Below are 19,805 nucleotides of genomic sequence, written 5' to 3' on the forward strand. Positions count from 1 at the left end.
GCCCCATGTTCTGGTTTCAGTTAGGTTTATTAATGTGCTAGGACCCTTTCTTGTCCTAAAAATAATTATATGCTCTGTCTATCCGATAGGCACTTAAACGTTCTTTGCTTTATGGTTTTGCCTTTATTAGAAGCGCAGACTTATGTGTCCCTCTTATCATTAGTGTGTTAATGTCAGCAGACTATGTGTCCCTCTATCATTAGTGTGTCTATTCAGCAGACTAGTTCCCTCTATCATTTAGTGTGTTAATGTCAGCAGACTATGTGTCCCTCTATCATTAGTGTGTCCGGTGTTTTTCCTAGGGCGCTATGCTCGCCTTATCCATTCCTGTAGTCTGTTTTAGTGTTTCAGCGTTTTTAAACCAGCATGTAATCCATTAACTCATGCTGCCTTCTCTTATTACACCTCAATGTCTGTCCCTAATAATGTTTTCATTATCCCACAATACACAGGCGGTACTGACACACAGCTGCAATGTGCAACAAGTAGTAGGTAGGGAAGTACACGAGGGATTGTTTTTAAATCACTAAACTATTGTGTGTCTGTGTATGTTTCAACAGAATCTGCCGGAATGAATACACCTGATCTCGCGATTTAGAGTTCACTCTCATAACTGCCACGTGCGTTCCGTTTCTCTCCCTTTGCTTGTGGACTTCCAAATGTACAACACATCAGCCTGTATGTGACCAGGCAAAAAAACATTTCAAGCCAAACCTCTACAAAAAACCTACATCTTTAGTACCATATTAGCTAAAGTAACTGGCACACAATCGTCAGCCATAGTTAATAGAACGAACGCGTTTAGTATAAACCTGCTACATCATGCAGTAACGTTAGTCCTTGAACAGTCAGTTAACAGTTACACAAAGGTGGCCTCCAGTGGCAATAAATTAGTAAACCAAAAATCTTACCTTGTGACTTTAGAAGATTCTAGTGTTGTGTTGGAAAGTATGTTTTGAGCAGGGCGTTTTCTGTTGGCTGAATTAGCCAGGCTGTATTTGCCAGAAAACGAAACTGAAAAAATATATATAATAATAAAAAATAATAATCTTCTTTCTGATCATTTCTCTCTTGCTTCCCTTTAATTTTGGAAGAAAATAATTTTGTTCAAAAACTTGCTCAACTATTGTTTTCTCTTCAGAGTCAACTGCCATATCACTGGATTTTCTCACTTTTCTGTCGGGTCGTGATAGGTCTTTTTCTGCCATCTTGTGGATCATTTTGCACTTGTTGCCCTTCAGCTATGTTTGGACCGTTATTGTCCAGTTCTTCAGTGATCAGTGTCTATGGAAAATTGATGTTCTCTATTCTTGGCACTTTGCCCAGTCATATTTACTGTTAGAACTTCCTTTCTAGGCGTTCTGATGATTCTAGCTTTTGAGTTAAGTGTGTTTGATAACATATCTACAGTATTTTCACTTTTTTTATGTAGTATACTATTGCTTACTAGGTGTTGTCCAATGAATTCTGTAACACTCCTCTTCAAATCAGGGCTGATGGGAAAAAGCTGTTTCAAAAGAGGAATTGTATTTATCATTTCTTTGTACTCCTTGAGGAAGGCATTCGCAGAGGGAAATATTGAGTTTATTAAACTTTATTTTCATGAACAAAGGGAAACCAGAAGCCTACATAAAGGGCTTTTAATTAATTGTTTATGAAAGAGTGCCTTGGTCCTCCTATTCTTTTTGATGACCAATTTACCACTTTTTACCAACGAGCACTTCTGGTCTACCAAATTATTACTATTGTGTTCTCAACAGTGCTTTCCCTTCCTCTCTTTCATATTCTACTATGTGTCTATTTAGGTTTTCAAAACTTCAGATTTCCTACCTGGCACCTGGAACGCTGCTCCTGAACACTGTCATGTCTTTCAACCTTGAGGAACACACCGGTAAAAATACCCCTCTCTGTCTGCCTGGACTAGTGCAATGGGTTGTGTGGAGTGGTTGAGTGCGGTCGTTAAGTCATTAACTACTACATAGTCACAACCCAGTCACAAGTCAGAAAGGAAAACAGTCCTTTTGACATAAATATATCCTGGGACCCCCTTAACCACAATTCCCTGCATCCCATACCCTCACCCCTCCCTTACCCTCACTCTTCTTCTTACCCTCACCTCCCCTTACCCTCACCCCTTTCCACTATCAAACCTATAATCAGTATATTAACTCTATCCATTATCATGAATTTTACCTTGTCTTCCTCTACCTGTACCCTCCTGATCCATTACATCTGACCCTGGGTCTTTACCTGTCTTTCCTCTACCTGTACCTCCTGATCCATACATCTGACCTCTGGTTTACCTGCTTCCTACACTGACTCCGTCCTCAATCTGACCGCTGGTTACCTCTCTCCTGTATCCTACTTACATCTGACCCTGGTCTTTACCTGTCTTCCTCCTACCTGTCACCTCCCTGAGTCCTATACATCTGACCCTGTCTTTAACCCTGTCTTCCTCTACCTGTTACCCTCCTGATCCTTACATCTGACCTTTGTTTCCTACCTGATCCGATCTAATTGACCCTGTTACTCTTCTTTCTCTGAAAGGCATGAACTGAGCATTTTAGAATTAGACAATTCCAGTGGCGGCTGGTGGAGGAGCTACAGTGAGGACGGGCTATTGAATGGCTGGAATGGATTGATGAATGGTATCAACATATGGAAACACGTTTGACTCGTTCTCAAATATTCATTCCAGCCATTACAACTGAGCCCATCCTTCCTATTTGCCTCCTCCCCGAAACTCAACTGAGCAATTCAATGTTAGGCGGCAAAGTGTCTTCAGTCATACAGAAACACTCTGGGCCTGGTTAGCGTTGGTAGGAATGGTTTGGTCTGAAGTCGCGCCTGGTGTTGATCATCAGTGTAGGCTTGTCTTGGTTCAGGAGGCAATGATTTGTTCGGGTAGGCAAGGTTTGTGTGTGCGTAGGCCTGTTTGGTTCAGGTAGGCCTGGTTTGGTTCAGGATAGGCCTGGTTTGGTCATCAGGATAGGCCTGGTTTGGTCATCAGGATAGCCTGGTTTTGGTCAGGATAGGCCTGGTTTGGTTCAGGGTAGGCCTGGTTTGGTTCAGGATAGGCCTGTTTGGTTCAGGATAGGCATGGTTTTGGTCAGGGTAGTCAGGGTCATCAAGGAAGTCAGGGTTTGGTTCACAATGGTCCTCAGAGCAAATAGTTGACTACCATTTCTCAGCTTTCTGACCAACAGGCTGGTATAGATACACAGCCACTATAAACTGAGGGACATGTTTAACATTAACAACAACAACAAACTGGAAAACCTGTCAATCAGACAAATGTGAACAGCTGAATAATGTGTGTGTGTCTGTGTTCATGTGGCAGTGTGTGTGTGTGTCTGTGTGTGTCTGTGTCTGTGTGTTACCTGAATGTTTAGCAGGACATTCTAACCAAGTGGAAGAGACTTTGTCATTTCTTCAAACGATCATCTTTATTTAATAAGAATTGCAATAATGAAGCTGGTCGACCCCACACTCTTGAGTGTAAGGCCGAGAGCTCATGATACAGAAAAAACAGAGGTCCTATATAGCAGACCTAAAAAGGCTTAGTCAGGGCTGGTTCCACCCTCCCATGCAGATCGGGGCATCATAAGCTACTTGGGTTCATCTTGTGGTAATGTTCACCGTTTTTTTTCCCGCACCCTGGCTTAGTTTCTCAGAAGCAAAGATGATTAGAAACAAATAGGGTTTATTCTACTTCTCAGGCTCTCTCTATCTCGGCTTCACACCATGTCCTGGACGATACCCACAGACCAGCTGGAGGGAGCTAGAGGGGAACATCCCTTTACAGAAGCACACATTTGTAGTTATGGAAATCTCTTACTATTGTTAAGCATATAATTCAACAATCAATATTCAGCAAAGCAGGTATAATATGTAATATTTCACTTGCAGTTCCACACATCTAAGTTCCTGTAGATTGTTTAAAACAGGACGTCACATACTGCAGTTGCACCCAAAAGGCTCTTATCTGTATGCCCAAACCCATGACTATAGTCCACAAGAGAGCATATACTAAAATATAACATTGGCTAATTCTCCAGTAAAACAGCATAGTATGTTCAATTAAACAACATGGTAGGTAACTCAATAATTTCTCCATAATGGTTACATAAGACAGGTTTATTAAGGCAAACACTAAAGTAGGGTGGTTGGTCGGGGTGGATGAGTGGGCGTATAACCAAACTTCTAGCAACGCCAAGGTTGTCGTGTTTGAATCTCATCACAGAAAACTTTAGCATTTTAGCTAATTAGCAATATGTAACTACTTTATAGCTACGTTGGAACTACTGATCAAATTAGCTAACCTTCCCCTAACCTTTTTAGCTAACCCTTCCACTAACCTTAACCCCTAGAGCTAGTTAGCGTTAGCCACCTAGCTGTTAGCAACAACAAATTGTAATTCGTGACATATTATAATACGTTTAACAAATTTCAAACATATCATTCAAAATGGATAATGGACATCCACAAATTAAGATACCGTACGAAACGTAACATATCATAGTTAATGGAGTGTTTTGGTTTAATATACGCACAAAAGAATACGAAATGCTCTGAGACCATGTTGAGAAAACCAGGCACAGCTCATCACCTGTCTAACACCATCCCTACAGTGAAGCGTCGTGGCAGCATCATGCTATGGGGATGCTTTTCAGCGGCATGGACTGGGAGACTGGCAAGGATAGAGGGAACAATGAATGGATCCAAATACAGGCAAATCCTTGATAATGACCTGCTTCAGAGTGCAAACGACTTTAGACTGAGGAAAATATTTATGTTCCAACAGGACAATGTCCCCAAGCATACAGCCAAAGCAATGCTGGAATGACTTCAGAACAAGAATGTGAAAGTCCTTGAGTGGCCCAGCCAAAGCCTAGAATTGAACCCATTGAAAATCTGTGGATTGAAGGACTTGAAGATTGCTGTTTTTCGCCGCTCCCCATCTAATTTAACAGAGCTTGAGAACAGAACAGAGCTTGAGAAAAGGAAGAATGGGAGAAAACCCCAAATCCAGATGTGCAAAGCTGATACAGACCAACCCAAGACGACGCAAATCGGTAATCGCTGCCAAAGGTGCTTCTACAAAGTATTAACTCAGGGGTGTGAATACTTATGTAAATTTGATTTATGTATTTCATTTTCAATACATTTTTATATTGATTGAGATGTAGCCTACATTGGGCTTTTATGATATCCTTCACAAATCAAATCAAACTAAATTATATTTGTCACTGTCACGGGCGTCTGAAGAAGAGGACCAAGGTGCAGCGTGGTCAGCGTACATACTTTTAATAGTAGATGTCGCCAACAAAACAATAAACAATACCAAAACAAACCGTGAAGCTTAAGGCAATGTGCCATCAAACAAAGTTAACTTCCCACAAAGACAGGTGGAAAAAAGGGCTACCTAAGTAACGATAGACAGCTGCCTCTGATTGAGAACCACACCCGGCCAAACACAAAGAAATAGAAAACATAGAAATAAAGAAACTAGAATGCCCACCCTAGTCACACCCTGGCCTAACCAAAATAGAGAATAAAAGCCTCTCTATTGCCAGGGCGTGACAGTCACGTACACATATTTAACAGATATGTGTATGTGAGTGAGTAGTGAAATGCTTGTGTTCATATCTCCAACAGTGCAGTAATATCTCCTTTCTTTCTGTGCCACCAAATGTTTGCATAATATTAAATTTACTAGGTTGTTAGGGCCATACTGGCAAACATTTTGTTCTTATATTTATATTGTAATAGAGATGTGTGGACATGTATATTCGTATTTAGAAGCAACGTGGAAAGCAGTATCATTGTTGTTTTGGAAGAATCTGTTGAGTTCATGCTGAGACAAKCCAAAAAGGAAAATCCCCACACACACTAATGAAACTGTCAGTGAAACTGATATAACACAGTCAGCTGTCAATCAACATTTGTCTTGGCTTACTGTGTGTGTTTCTGGATAACAGTCCTGGATGAACTTTGACCTTCACGACAGGTGTGGTGGAAATTCTACCTTTAACTAATAATGAGGAGAGACAAAATCAATAATCAATCAAGGTATTACTTTTATTAAAATTCCTATTATAATATGGAGGCTGGTCGCCCCGCCCACACAGGTGAGATGGAGTGAGAGCCTCCTGTACACAGAGTACAGGAGCGTTTATATAGTCAAGCTACCCCATGCAAGCATCTGCAAAACACGTGACCCCATGTATGTGTATGTGTGTGAGTGAGGGGGGGACAACAGGGTGAAAATGTTTCCTCAGTATGTCGCAACTGAGTGAGGACAATATGGGCCAGGATGACAAGAAGTCACTCCTGACATACTTCCTCTAACAGTAGCTCAACGGTTCCCCCCAAGTTGGGCAAGCTAGCGCCTTTGACTGTCGGCCCAGATGATGTATGGCCGTACTGGTCACACACACACACACAAAACATGAATATTTTGCCCAGAAACAGGCTCCAGACAGAACAATAGCTCAATCATTGGTGTGCAGGATGCCAGTTCAGTTTCTGTCAAGTCTTGGCTGATCTCCCAGACATCCTGGGGTCATTCTACACACCCAGAACAGTTAGAACAGGCCTCTATAATGTGCACACACACTTTTATATCTTATATGAGTTAGTTTCTTTAACCATCTCAAGCCCAATGCCGAGGCTTAAAGAAGGATATTTTAGTACACAAGCATTAGTAAGGTTTAACAGAAAATCCCCTCATACAGTTCCAGGAAACGGTTAACATCTATTCAGTCTCCACAGAATCATGTACTTTATATGAGCGAATCAGAGAGGACTTTGAGAGTGAAGAGCAGGAGACACAGGCCTTTAGATCTGAACTATACATCCTTTAAAAATTAAACACTGAGATTCCCAAAGGCAGGTCATTCCCAATCAAGCTTTAACATAGAGTGGATTTTGTCTCTATGGCAGTATGATTTCTGCCACTAGTGGCTGTGTGTGTAGCTGGTCGCGGGCCCCAGTGTCAGCGCCCCTTGTAGACTGAGTCTCTGCTCTGCACTCAGCGCCGGAGTCTCGTAGTGGACACGCAGCCATGGCTGCCCTGGGGTCAGAGGGCAAAGGTCGAGTCAGATCAGGGTGACACTGACCCTACACCCCTCACACCCTGACTAACCAACACACAACACACACACAACACACACACACACACACACACACACACACACACACCACACACACACACACCACACACACACACAACACACACACACACACACACACACACACACAACACACACAGGGTCAGAGAGTTCTCACCTTCTCCCACTTCTGTCCAAAGACACCAGAAGCTCCGCCCCACGCTGTGATTGACAGGGTCTCCGGCCTTCGAACGTCCCGCCCCCAACCTGTGCAGCACCTGAGCAATGACCATGCCGTCTATGTCCAGCACTGTCCCTGCAGACACCAAAAGACAAAGTCAAATGAAGTGTGAGCGTGTGTGTGTGTGTGTGTGTGTTGTGTGTGTGTGTGTGTGTGTGTGTGTGTGTGTGTGTGTGTGTGTACCGTGGCCCCTGTGTCTCCAGTTCTGTCTGGTAGTGGTGCCCGTCTCAGTGATGCTGTAGTAGTCTGCGTTGGTTGAACAGAGTGATGCAGCGATTCTGACTGGTTACTCCCTGACCAATCATCATGTTCTGGAACTTTTCCAGGGCTGCACACTCTGCAGGGTTTTAGAGATCACCTTTTTACCCTCCTCCAGGCTCCCTGCACGGCCAATCATCCACAACAGCAGCCCACCTACACACAACACACACACCCACACACACACACACACACACACACACACACACACACACACACACACACACACACACACACACACACACACACACACACACACACACCACACACACACACACACACAACACACACCAGAAGATTGACTTGAATTTGAAGGTAATGACTTAAGAATGACTTGGAACTTCCACAGCTTCTGTGTCTAGACTGTAGCTAAACCGAGCAGCACTGACATTCTAACTAGGTCTGTTCTGCTTGGTTTTGGTCCAAAGGAACCAATTCACTGAGTTTGTGTGTCTGTGTGTCTGTGTGTATTCCTCACCCAGACTTGTGACCAGCTCCAGTATGTCGTCAGGGCCCTCCCCTTTAGACACTCCAGGGACTCCATCACTTCCAGAGTGTTCCCCACACAGCGACCAATAGGACAGTTCATACGACTAAGCACCGCCCCCGTACGGATCCCCAAACTGTTCCCAACTGTCACCTGCAGGAGAGTGGGGTCACGGTAAGGGTCAGGGGTTCTGCTTTTTGTTATGCCTTTCTATTACACACTTGACACCAGGTGAGTTCCTAACTAAATCAACAACCTTATTTGATCAATCAAGTACAAGGCAGGAGTGAAAACGCTCCAGACATTGAAACAAGAAGGGGGTAAAGGTCAGGTGTCAGTGTTAGGGTTACCATGGACTGGCCAGTGACTTGGCACTGCCAGGTCTTTGTAGAGAGCTGCATTCCCAAACTTCACATCCAGAACCAGCGCACTCAGAGACTCAGCACCCTTCTTAGAGATGATAGAGCCTGGAGAGGACACACACACTATTCACATGTTCATTTCTCTACTTTGAAGGTAGTCCAGTTTCCTGTTGTTGTTGTTGGCAGACCTGTGATGAGTGGGAGGCTGTCGACTGTAGACGTAACGTCTCTCAGACGTACATGACCTTGTCAGCAGGCACCAGGTTATCTGTCTGTCCTACAATGCAACAGCCAACTCCTCCAGGATTCGATGAAGCTGAGGATGGTGCCAAATATCAACAGTTAATAACTTTAAATGAAGAGAGAGAGAGAGAGAAGAGAGGAGAGAGAGAGAGAGAGAGAGAGAGAGAGAGAGACAGCAAAAAAGAGAGAAGAGAGAGAGAGAGAGAGAGAAGAGAGAGGGAGAGGAGAGAGAGAGAGACAGACAGAAGAGGGAGAGAAGAGGAGAGAGAACAGAGAGAGACAGACAGAAGAGAGAGAGAGAGAGGGAGAGAGGAGAAAGAGACAGAGAGAGAGGAGGGAAGAGGACGAGAGAGAGAGAGCAGAGACAGAGAGAAAGAGAGAGAGAGAACAGAGAGAAGAGACAGAGAGAGAGGAGAGAGAAGAGAAGAGAGAGGAGAGAGGAGAAGAGAGAGAGAGAGAGGAGAGAGAGAGAGAGAGAGAGAGAGAGAGAAGAGAGAGAGAGGAGAGAGAGAGAGAGAGAGAGAGAGAGAGAGAGAGAGAGAGAGAGAGAGAGAGAGAGAAGGCCTGTTGTACTGACTGATAGACGTTATCCAGGGATGGACTCCAGTTTGTCCAGCGTGCGCCTGTGTGCGCCAGACCTCTGCCACTATCATGGGTACCTATGGACACAGCTTCTGATAGTTACACACACAGACACACACACAGACACACACAGAAACACACACACACACAGGTGGATCCAGGCAGGTACCTTGCAGCCGCAGGCAGCCAGAGCAGGAGCCAGCACCAGGCTGATCTTGTCCCCACTCCACCCGTCGAGTGTTTATCCACCATTAGTCCGCCCACTCTGCCGGCCATGACATCACTTCCCCTGACAGCATCATCTCCTTCGTCAGTGCGTGAGTCTCCTCCGCTACCATCCCTGCAGCCAGATTGCCATCAGCAATGGCTCCTATACACACACCACACACACACACCACACACACACAGACACACAGACACACGCACACGCACAGACACACACGCCAAACACATACACACACACACATGCAGACACGCACGCACTCACACACATGCACCCAACACACACACACACACACAACACACACACACACACACACACACAGACACACACACACCACACACACACACACACACACCACACACACCCACACACACACACAACACACACACACACACACACCACACACACACACACATCAGATCAGCATTTCAACTGTGAGTGCAGGTTTTGGCCTGAGCTTGACTATTGATACTCATTCTAAAGTGTGTGGGGGTTCCTCCTCCGGCAGACCTATGGTCTACCACTGCCTTATCTGGCATCTCACTCACTGTGACTCTGTGATCTACCTGCACATCGCTGGATGGTGTTGTGTGTGTGTGTGTGTGTGTGTGTGTGTGTGTGTGTGTGTGTGTGTGTGTGTACCAATCTGACTCTCTTGGATGGTCTTGTCCTTGACACCCTGTACGAAGTCTCGGATCTCCCCAGCGCTCAGCTGTTCACCGTTCCGTTTCTTGCGGATGTGCCGGGGAAAGTGGCTGTGCTCTGCTCCTGGTTCGCCTCCCTGCAGCTGACTGATACTGTCGTGGAAGAATCGGTTCAAAACATAACAACTTGCAAGAACTTGTGGATTCATAAAGGCTTTAATATTAAATATCACAAGCCGGAGTGGTCCGCGATCACACACCTTTCCCAGACCCGGCTCTTGTAATTATCCTATACAGCATATGAGTCCATACATATGCAAACGAAGATGTTCCACCATTATCTTTATGGTTTAGGCTTCCTGCTTGTTTACGCCCAATAAGCCCATGTCTGGTTTCAGTTAGGTTATAATGGTGGCAGGACCCTTTCTTGTCCTAAAAATAATATATGTCTGTCTATCCTATAGGCCTACGTCTTTGCATGTTTGCCTTTTTAGAAGCAGCAGACTATGTGTCCTCTATCATTAGTGTGTTAATGTCAGCAGACTATGTGTCCCTCTATCATTAGTGTGTTATGTCAGCAGACTATGTGTCCCTCTATCATTAGTGTGTTAATGTCAGCAGACTATGTGTCCCTCTATCATAGTGTGTCCAGTTTTCCTAGGCGCCTATGCGTCGCCTTCATTCTGTAGTCGTTTTAGTGTTCAGCTGTTTTACCAGCATGTATCCATTAACTCATGTCTGCTTCTCTTATGTACACCTAATGTCTGTCCCTAATGTATCATTCACTCCCACAATACACAGCGGACTGACACACAGCTGCATGTGAAAGTAGGAGAGGAAAGTACACGAGGGATTGTTTTAAATCACTAAACTATTGTGTGTCTGTGTATGTTTCAACAGAATCTGCGGAATGAATACACTCCTGATCTCGCGTATTTAGAGTTCACTCTCATAACTGCCACGTTGCGTTCCTTCTCTCCCTTTGCTTGTGGACTTCAATGTACAACACATCAGCTGTATGTGACCAGGCAAAAAACATTTCCAAGCCAAACCTCTACAAAAACCTACATCTTTGTTACCAATTAGCTAAAGTAACGGCACACATCGTCAGCATAGTTAATAGAACTAACGCGTTAGTAAACCTGCTACAATCATGCAGTAACGTTATGTGTAACAGTCAGTTAACAGTTACACAAGTGGGCCCCAGTGGCAATAAATTAGTATAACCAAAATCTTACCTTGACTTAGAAGAGTTCTAGTGTTGTGTTGGAAAGTATGTTTGAGCAGGCGTTCTGTTGGCTGAACTAGCCAGCTGTATTTGCCAGAAAAACGAAACTGAAAAAATATATATAATAATAAAAAATAATAATCTCTCTTTCTTGATCTATTTCTCTCTTGCTTCTCCTTAATTTTGGAAGAAATTAATTTGTTCAAAAACTGTCAACTATTGCTTTTCTCTCTCAGAGTCAACTGCCCATATCATGGATTTCTCACTTTTCCTGTCGGGTCGTGATAGGTCTCTTTTCTGCCATCTAGTGGACATTTTGCACTGTTGCCCTCAGCTATGTTTGGACCGTTATTGTCCACGTTGCAGTGATCTAGTGACTATGGAAATTGATGTCTCTCCTATTCTTGGCACTTTGCCCAGTCATATTTAATGTTAGAACTTCCTTTCTAGGCGTTCTGATGATTCTAGCTTTGAGTTAAATGTGTTGATAACATATCTACAGTATTTCACTTTTTTATGTGTATACTATTGCTTACTAGGTGTTGTCCAATGAATTCTGTAACCATCCCTCTTCAAATCAGGGCTGATGGAAAAAGCTGTTCAAAAGAGGACATTGTATTATCAATTTCTTTGTACTCCTTGAGGAAGGCCATGCAGAGGAAATAATCTGAGTTTAAACTTTATTTCATTGAACAAAGGAAACAAAGCCATACAAATAAAGGATTTTAATTAATTGTATGAAGAGTCCTTGGTCCTCCTTTCTTTTTGATGACCAATTTACCCCTTTACCACGAGCACCTTCTGTCTACCAAAATTATACTATTTGTGTCCTCACAGTGCTTCCTTCCTCCTCTTCTATTCTACATGTGTCTATTAAGGTTTTCAAAACTTCAGAGTTCCTACCTGCACCGGAACGCTGCTCCTGAACACTGTCATGTCTTCCAACCTTGAGGACACACCGGTAATAAATACCCCTCTCTGTCTGCCTGGACTATGTGCCAATGGGTGTGAGTGGTGGAGTGGGTCAGTTAGTCATTAACTACTACAGTAGTCACAACCCATCACAAGTCAGAAAGGGAAACAGTCCTTTTGACATAAATATATCTGACCCTACCAACATCCCCTCATCCCAATACCCTCACCCTCCCCTTACCTCACTCTTCTTCTTACCCTCACCCCTCCCCTTACCCTCACCCCCTTCACATCAAACCTATAATCCAGTATATTAATCTATCCATTATCATGAATCTTTACCTGTCTTCCTCTACCTGTACCCCCTGATCCATACATCTGACCCTGGTCTTTACCTGTCTTCCTCTACCGTACCCTCCCTGATCCATACATCTGACCCTGGTCTTTACCTGTCTTCCTCTACCTGTACCTCCCTGATCCTTACATTGACCCTGGTCTTTACCTGTCTTCCTCTACCTGTACCCTCCCTGATCCTAATCTGACCCTGGTCTTTACCTGTCTCCTCTACTGTACCCTCCCTATCCTTACATCTGACCCTGGTCTTAACCTGTCTCCTCTACCTGTACCCTCCCTGATCCTTACATCTGACCCTGGTCTATACCTGTCTTCCTCTGAAAGCATGAACTGAGCATTTAGAATTAGAGCAATTCCAGTGGCGGCTGGTGGGAGGAGCAACAGGAGGACGGGCTCATTGTAATGGCTGGAATGGAATTGATGGAATGGTACAAACATATGGAAACCACGTTTGACTCGTTCCAAATATCATTCCAGCCATTACAATGAGCCCATCCTCCTATTGCTCCTCCCACCAAACTCCACTGAGCAATTCAATGTTAGCGCCCAAAGTGTCTTCAGTCATACAGAAACACTCTGGCCTGGTTAGCTTGGTAGGAATGGTTTGGTTCTGAAGTCGGCCTGGTGTTGATCATCAGTGTAGGCTTGTCTTGGTTCAGGGAGGCAATGATTTGTTCCGGGTAGGCAAGGTTTGTGTGTGCGTAGGCCTGGTTTGGTTCAGGATAGGCCGGTTTGGTTAGGATAGCTGGTTTGGTCATCAGGATAGGCCTGGTTTGGTCATCAGGATAGGCCTGGTTTGGTTCAGGATAGGCCTGGTTTGGTCAGGGTAGGCCTGGTTTGGTTCAGATAGGCCTGTTTGGTTCAGGATAGGCATGGTTTTGGTCAGGGTAGTCAGGGTCATCAAGGAAGTCAGGGTTTGGTTCACAATGGCCTCAGAGCAAATCAGTTGACTACCATTTCTCAGCTTCCTGACCAACAGGCTGGTATAGAAATCAGCCACTATAAACTGGAGACATGTTTAACATTAAAACACAACAAACTGGAAAACCTGTCAATCAAGACAAATGTGAACAGCTGAATAATGTGTTGTGCTCTGTGTTCATGTGGCAGTGTGTGTGTGTGTCTTGTGTGTGTGCCTGTTGTCTGTGTGTTACCTGAATGTTTAGCAGGACATCTAACCAAGTGAGAGAGACTTTGTCATTTCTTCAACAATCACTTTATTTAATAAGAATTGCAATAATGAGCTGGTCGACCCCACATCTTGAGTGTAAGGCCGAGAGCTCAATGATACAGAAAAAACAGAGGTCCATATATGCAGACCTAAAAAGGCTTAGTCAGGGCTGGTTCCACCCTCCCATGCAGATCGGGGCATCATAAGCACCTTGGGTTCATCTTGTGGTAATGTACCGTTGTTGTTTCCCCGACCCTGCTTAGTTTCTCAGAAGCAAAGATGATTAGAAACAAATAGGGGTTTATTCTACTTCTCAGGCTCTCTCTATCTCGCCTCACACCATGTCCTGGACGATACCCACAGACCAGCTGGAGGGAGCTAGAGGGAACCATCCCTTTACAAGAAGCACAGCATTTGTAGTTATGGAAATCTCTTACTATTGTTAAGCATATAATTCAACAATCAATATTCAGCAAAGCAGGTAAATATGTAATATTTCACTTGCAGTTTCCACACATCTAAGTTCCTGTAGATTGTTAAAACAGGACGTCACATACTGCAGTTGCACCCAAAAGGCTCTTATCTGTATGCCCAAACCCATGACTAAGTCCCACAAGAGAAGCATATACTAAAATATAACATTGGCTAATTCTCCAAGTAAAACAGCTAGTATGTTCAATTAAACACAATGGTAGGTAACTAATAATTTCCTCCATAATGGTTACTAAGACAGGTTATTAAGGCAAACACTAAAGTAGGGTGGTTGGTCGGGGTGGATGAGTGGGCGTATAACACAAACTTCTAGCAACGCCAAGGTTGCGTGTTTGAATCTCATCACAGAAAACTTTAGCATTTTAGCTAAATTAGCAAATTGTAACACTTTATAGCTACGTTGGAACTACTGATCAAATTAGCTAACCCTTCCCCTAACCTTTAGCTAACCCTTCCACTAACCTTAACCCTAGAGCAGTTAGCGTAGCCACCTAGCTGTTAGCAACAACAGATTGTTATTCGTGACACAGAAGCTTATAAGAAATCCTGCTATGCCCTGCGACAAACCATCAAACAGGCAAAGTGTCAATACAGGGCTAAGATTGAATCATACTACACCGGCTCCGACGCTAATCTTATGTGGCAGGGCTTGCAAACTATTACAGACTACATAGGGAAGCAAAGCCGCGAGCTGCCCAGTGACACGAGCCTACCAGACGAGCTAAATCACTTCTATGCTCGCTTCGAGGCAAACAACACTGAGGCATGCATGAGAGCATCAGCTGTTCCGGATGACTGTGTGATCACGCTCTCCGTAGCCGACGTGAGTAAGACCTTTAAACAGGTCAACATTCACAAGGTTGCGGGGCCAGACTGATTACCAGGACGTGTGCTCCGGGCATGTGCTGACAAACTGGCAGGTGTCTTCACTGACATTTTCAATATGTCCCAACAGCCCCCCAGGGGTGCGTGCTCAGTCCCCTCCTGTACTCCCTGTTCACCCACGACTGCATGGCCAGGCACAACTCCAACACCATCATTGCGTTTGCAGAGGACACAACAGTGGTAGGCCTGATCACCGACAACGACGAGACAGCCTATAGGGAGGAGATCAGAGACCTGGCCGGATGGTGCCAGAATAACAACCTATCCCTCAACGTAACCAAGACTAAGGAGATGATCGTGGACTACAGGAAAATGAGGACCGAGCACTCCCCCATTCTCATCGACGGGGCTGTAGTGGAGCAGGTTGAGAGCTTCAAGTTCCTTGGTGTCTACATCACCAACAAACTAAAATGGTCCAAACACACCAAGACAGTCGGAAAGAGGGCACGACAAAGCCTATTCCCCCTCAGGAAACTAAAATGATTTGGCATGGGTTCTGAGATCTTCAAAAGGTTCTACAGCTGCAACATCGAGAGCATCCTGACTGGTTGCATCACTGCCTGGTACGGCAATTGCTCGCAGTTGTTTTTCACTGTCTTTTTACTTTTGTTTTTATTTCTTTACTTACCTATTGTTCACCTAATACATTTTTTGCACTATTGGTTAGAGCCTGTAAGTAAGCATTTCACTGTAAGGTCTACACCTGCTGTATTCAGCGCATGTGACAAATACACTGTGATTAGATTTGAGTAACTCAATGGTTCCCCAAGTTGGGCAAGCTAGCGCCTTTGACTGTCGGCCCAGATGATGTATGGTCGTACTGGTCACACACACACACACAAAACATGAATCTTTCACCCAGAAACAGGCTCCAGACAGAACAATAGCTCAATCATTGGTGTGCAGGATGTAACATTTACTCTGTCTCCAGTTAACTGAAGAGGAACCAGTCAGTTCTGTCAAGTCTTGGCTGATCTCCCAGACATCCTGGGGTCATTCTACACACCCAGAACAGTTAGAACAGGCCTCTAATAATGTGCACACACACTTTTATATCTTATATGAGTTAGTTTCTTTAACCTCTCAAGCCCAATGCCGAGGCTTAAAGAAGGATATTTTAGTACACAAGCATTAGTAAGGTTTAACAGAAAATCCCCTCATGGAGCAGTTCGCAGGAAACGGTTAACATCTATTCAGTCTCCACAGAATCATGTGACTTTATATGAGCGAATTAGAGAGGACTTTGAGAGTGAAGAGCAGGAGACACAGGCCTTTAGATCTGAACTATACATCCTTTAAAAATTAAACACTGAGATTCCCAAAGGCAGGTCATCTCCCAATCAAGCTTTAACATAGAGTGGATTTSTGTCACTATGGCAGTATGATTTCTGCCACTAGTGGCTGTGTGTGTAGCTGGTCGRCGGKCCCCAGTGTCAGCGCCCCTTGTAGACTGAGTCTCTGCTCTGCACTCAGCGCCGGAGTCTCGWAGTGGACACGCAGCCATGGCTGCCCTGGGGTCAGAGGGCAAAGGTCGAGTCAGATCAGGGTGACACTGACCCCTACACCCCTCACACCCTGACTAACACACACACACACACACACACACACACACAAACACACACATACACAGGGTGAGACAGTTCTCACCTTTCTCCACCTTCTGTCCCAAAGACACCAGAAGCTCCGCCCCCACGCTGTGATTGACAGGGTCTCCGGCCTTCGAACGTCCCGCCCCCAACCTGTGCAGCACCTGAGCAATGACCATGCCATCTATGTCCAGCACTGTCCCTGCAGACACCAAAAGACAAAGTCATGCAGTGTGAGCATGTGTGTGCATTTGTGTATCTGTACCTGTGTGTGTGTGTGTGTGTGTGTGTGTGTGTGTGTGTGTGTGTGTGTGTGTGTGTGTGTGTGTTACCGTGGCCCTCTGTCTCCAGTTCTGTCTGGTAGTGTGTGTGTGTGTTACCGTGGCCCTGTGTCTCCAGTTCTGTCTGGTAGTGTGTGTGTGTTACCGTGTCCCTGTGTCTCCAGTTCTGTCTGGTAGTGTGCCCGTCTCAGAGACACACACACATGTATTCAGCTGTTCACATTTGTCTTGATCGACAAGGTTTTTCCAGTTTGTTGTCGTTGTTAATGTTAAACAGGTCCTCGCCAGTTTTATAGTGGCTGGTATCTGTACGCAGCCTGTTTGGTGCAGCCAAGCTGAGAATGTTAGTCAACTGATTTGCTCCCCCCCCCCCCCCCCCCCCCCCCCCCCCCCCCCCCTCTCTTTTCCCCCCCCCCCCCCCCCCCCCCCCCCCCCCCCCCCCCCCCCCTCCCCCCCCCCCCCCCCCCCCCCCCCCCCCCCCACCCCCCCCCCCCCCCCCCCCCCCCCCCCCCCCACCCCCCCCCCCCCCCCCCCCCCCTCCCCCCCCCCCCCCCCCCCCCCCCCCCCCCCCCCCCCCCCCCCCCCCCCCCCCCCCCCCCCCCCCCCCCCCCCCCCCCCCCCCCCCCCCCCCCCCCCCCCCCCCCCCCCCCCCCCCCCCCCCCCCCCCCCCCCCCCCCCCCCCCCCCCCCCCCCCCCCCCCCCCCCCCCCCCCCCCCCCCCCCCCCCCCCCCCCCCCCCCCCCCCCCCCCCCCCCCCCCCCCTCCCCCCCCCCCCCCCCCCCCCCCCCCCCCCCCCCCCCCCCCCCCCCCCCCCCCCCCCCCCCTGAGGACCATTGTGAACCAAACCCTGACTTCCTTGATGACCCTTGACTACCCTGACCAAACCATGCCTATCCTGAACCAACAGGCCTACCCTGAACCAAACCAGGCCTATCCTGAACCAAACCAGGCCTATCCTGAACCAAACCAGGCCTATCCTGAACCAAACCAGGCCTATCCTGAACCAAACAGGCCTACCCTGAAGCCAAACCAGGCCTTCCTGAACCAAACCAGGCCTATCCTGATGACCAAACCAGGCCTATCCTGATAACCAAACCAGGCCTATCCTGAACCAAACGCAGGCCTATCCTGAACCAAACCAGGCCTTATCCTGAACCAAACCAGGCCTACACCTGAACCAAACAGGCCTATCCTGAACCAAACCAGGCCTATCCTGATGACCAAACCAGGCCTATCCTGAACCAAACCAGGCCTATCCTGAACCATAACCAGGCCTATCCTGAACCACAACAGGCCTACCCTGAACCAACCAGGCTATCCTGATGACCAAACCAGGCCTATCCTGATGACCAAACCGCAGGCAAGCTGAAGATGGAAATCCAAACGATGAGCACAACACAAGCTCAATCGAAGCGGCTATCTCGAACCAAACCCAAGGCCCTATCCTGAACCAAACCAGGCCTATCCTGATGACCAAACCAGGCCTATCCTGATGACCAAACCAGGCCTATCCTGAACCAACACCAGGCCTATCCTGATGACCAACCAGGCCTATCCTGAACCAAACCAGGCCTATCCTGAACCAAACCAGGCCTATCCTGAACAACCAGGCTACGCACACACAAACCTTGCCTACCCTGAACAAATCATTGCCTTCCTGAACCAAGACAAGCCTACCCTGATGACCAACACCAGGCCCGACTTCGGACCAAACCATTCCTACCACCGCTAACAGGACCAGAGTGTTTCTGTATGACTGAAGACACTTGGGCGCTAACATTGAATTGCTCAGTGGAGGCTGGTGGGAGGAGCAATAGGAGGATGGGCTCATTGTAATGGCTGGAATGGAATAATTGGAACAGAAGTCAAACGTGGTTTCCTATGTTTGATACCATTCCATCTATTCCATTCCAGCCATTACAATGAGCCCGTCCTCCTGTGCTCCTCCACCCAGCCCCACTGGAATTGCTCTAACTCTAAATGCTCAGTTCAGTGCTTTCAGAGGAAGACAGGTATAGACCAGGGTCAGATGTAAGGATCAGGGAGGGTACAGGTAGAGGAGACAGGTATAGACCAGGGTCAGATGTATGGATCAGGGAGGGTACAGGTAGAGGAAGACGTATAGACCAGGGTCAGATGTATGGATCAGGGAGGGTACAGGTAGAGGAAGACAGGTATAGACCAGGGTCAGATGTATGGATCAGGGAGGGTACAGGTAGAGGAAGACAGGTATAGACCAGGGTCAGATGTAAGGATCAGGGAGGGTACAGGTAGAGAAGACAGGTATAGACCAGGGTCAGATGTAAGGATCAGGGAGGGTACAGGTAGAGGAAGACAGGTATAGACCAGGGTCAGATGTATGGATCAGGGAGGGTACAGTAGAGGAAGACAGGTATAGACCAGGGTCAGATGTAATGGATCAGGAGGGTACAGGTAGAGGAAGACAGGTATAGACCAGGGTCAGATGTATGGATCAGGGAGGGTACAGGTAGAGGAAGACAGGTATAGACCAGGGTCAGATGTATGGATCAGGGAGGGTACAGGTAGAGGAAGACAGGTAAAGATAGATGATAATGGATAGAGTTAATATACTGGATTATAGGCTTGATGTGAAGGGGGTGAGGGTAAGGGGAGGGTGAGGTAAGGGGAGAGGGTGAGGGTAAGAAGGGTGAGGGTATTGGGATGAGGGGATGTGGTAGGGTCAGATTATATTATGTCAAAAGGACTGTTTCCCTTCTGATTCGT

The 19,805-nt window shown here is 46.4% G+C and overlaps 1 protein-coding gene, 2 long non-coding RNA genes and 1 pseudogene across 3 annotated transcripts in view; all 4 read right to left on the reverse strand.

Moving 5' to 3' along the window:
- Positions 1-3,420: 3,420 nt before the first annotated feature.
- On the reverse strand, positions 3,421-14,486 carry LOC139025948 (uncharacterized). Its single transcript, XR_011477639.1, has 2 exons — positions 13,905-14,486; positions 3,421-3,489 (listed from the first exon to the last, which is right to left on the reverse strand). It is a non-coding gene; the product is annotated as an uncharacterized lncRNA (long non-coding RNA).
- Positions 6,960-10,361, reverse strand: LOC112076197 (thymidine phosphorylase-like; annotated as a pseudogene).
- On the reverse strand, positions 10,945-12,455 carry LOC139025947 (uncharacterized). The gene is made up of 3 exons (XR_011477637.1): positions 12,284-12,455; positions 11,391-11,487; positions 10,945-10,968 (listed from the first exon to the last, which is right to left on the reverse strand). It is a non-coding gene; the product is annotated as an uncharacterized lncRNA (long non-coding RNA).
- A 1,900-nt stretch (positions 14,487-16,386) lies between the features above and the next one.
- LOC112076196 (thymidine phosphorylase-like) overlaps positions 16,387-19,805 on the reverse strand; it is a 22,652-nt gene continuing 19,233 nt past the window's right edge. Inside the window, exons 2-4 of the mRNA XM_070441215.1 lie at positions 17,161-17,188; positions 16,842-16,982; positions 16,387-16,705 (exon numbers count right to left, since the gene is read on the reverse strand). Of these exons, the coding sequence (XP_070297316.1) occupies positions 16,566-16,705; positions 16,842-16,959 (258 nt within the window). The 5' untranslated portion in view covers positions 16,960-16,982; positions 17,161-17,188 and the 3' untranslated portion in view covers positions 16,387-16,565. The remainder of the gene's footprint in view (positions 16,706-16,841; positions 16,983-17,160; positions 17,189-19,805) is intronic.

This window comes from Salvelinus sp. IW2-2015, unplaced genomic scaffold (assembly GCF_002910315.2).
Source record: "Salvelinus sp. IW2-2015 unplaced genomic scaffold, ASM291031v2 Un_scaffold3618, whole genome shotgun sequence".
Classification (NCBI taxonomy): domain Eukaryota; kingdom Metazoa; phylum Chordata; class Actinopteri; order Salmoniformes; family Salmonidae; genus Salvelinus; species Salvelinus sp. IW2-2015.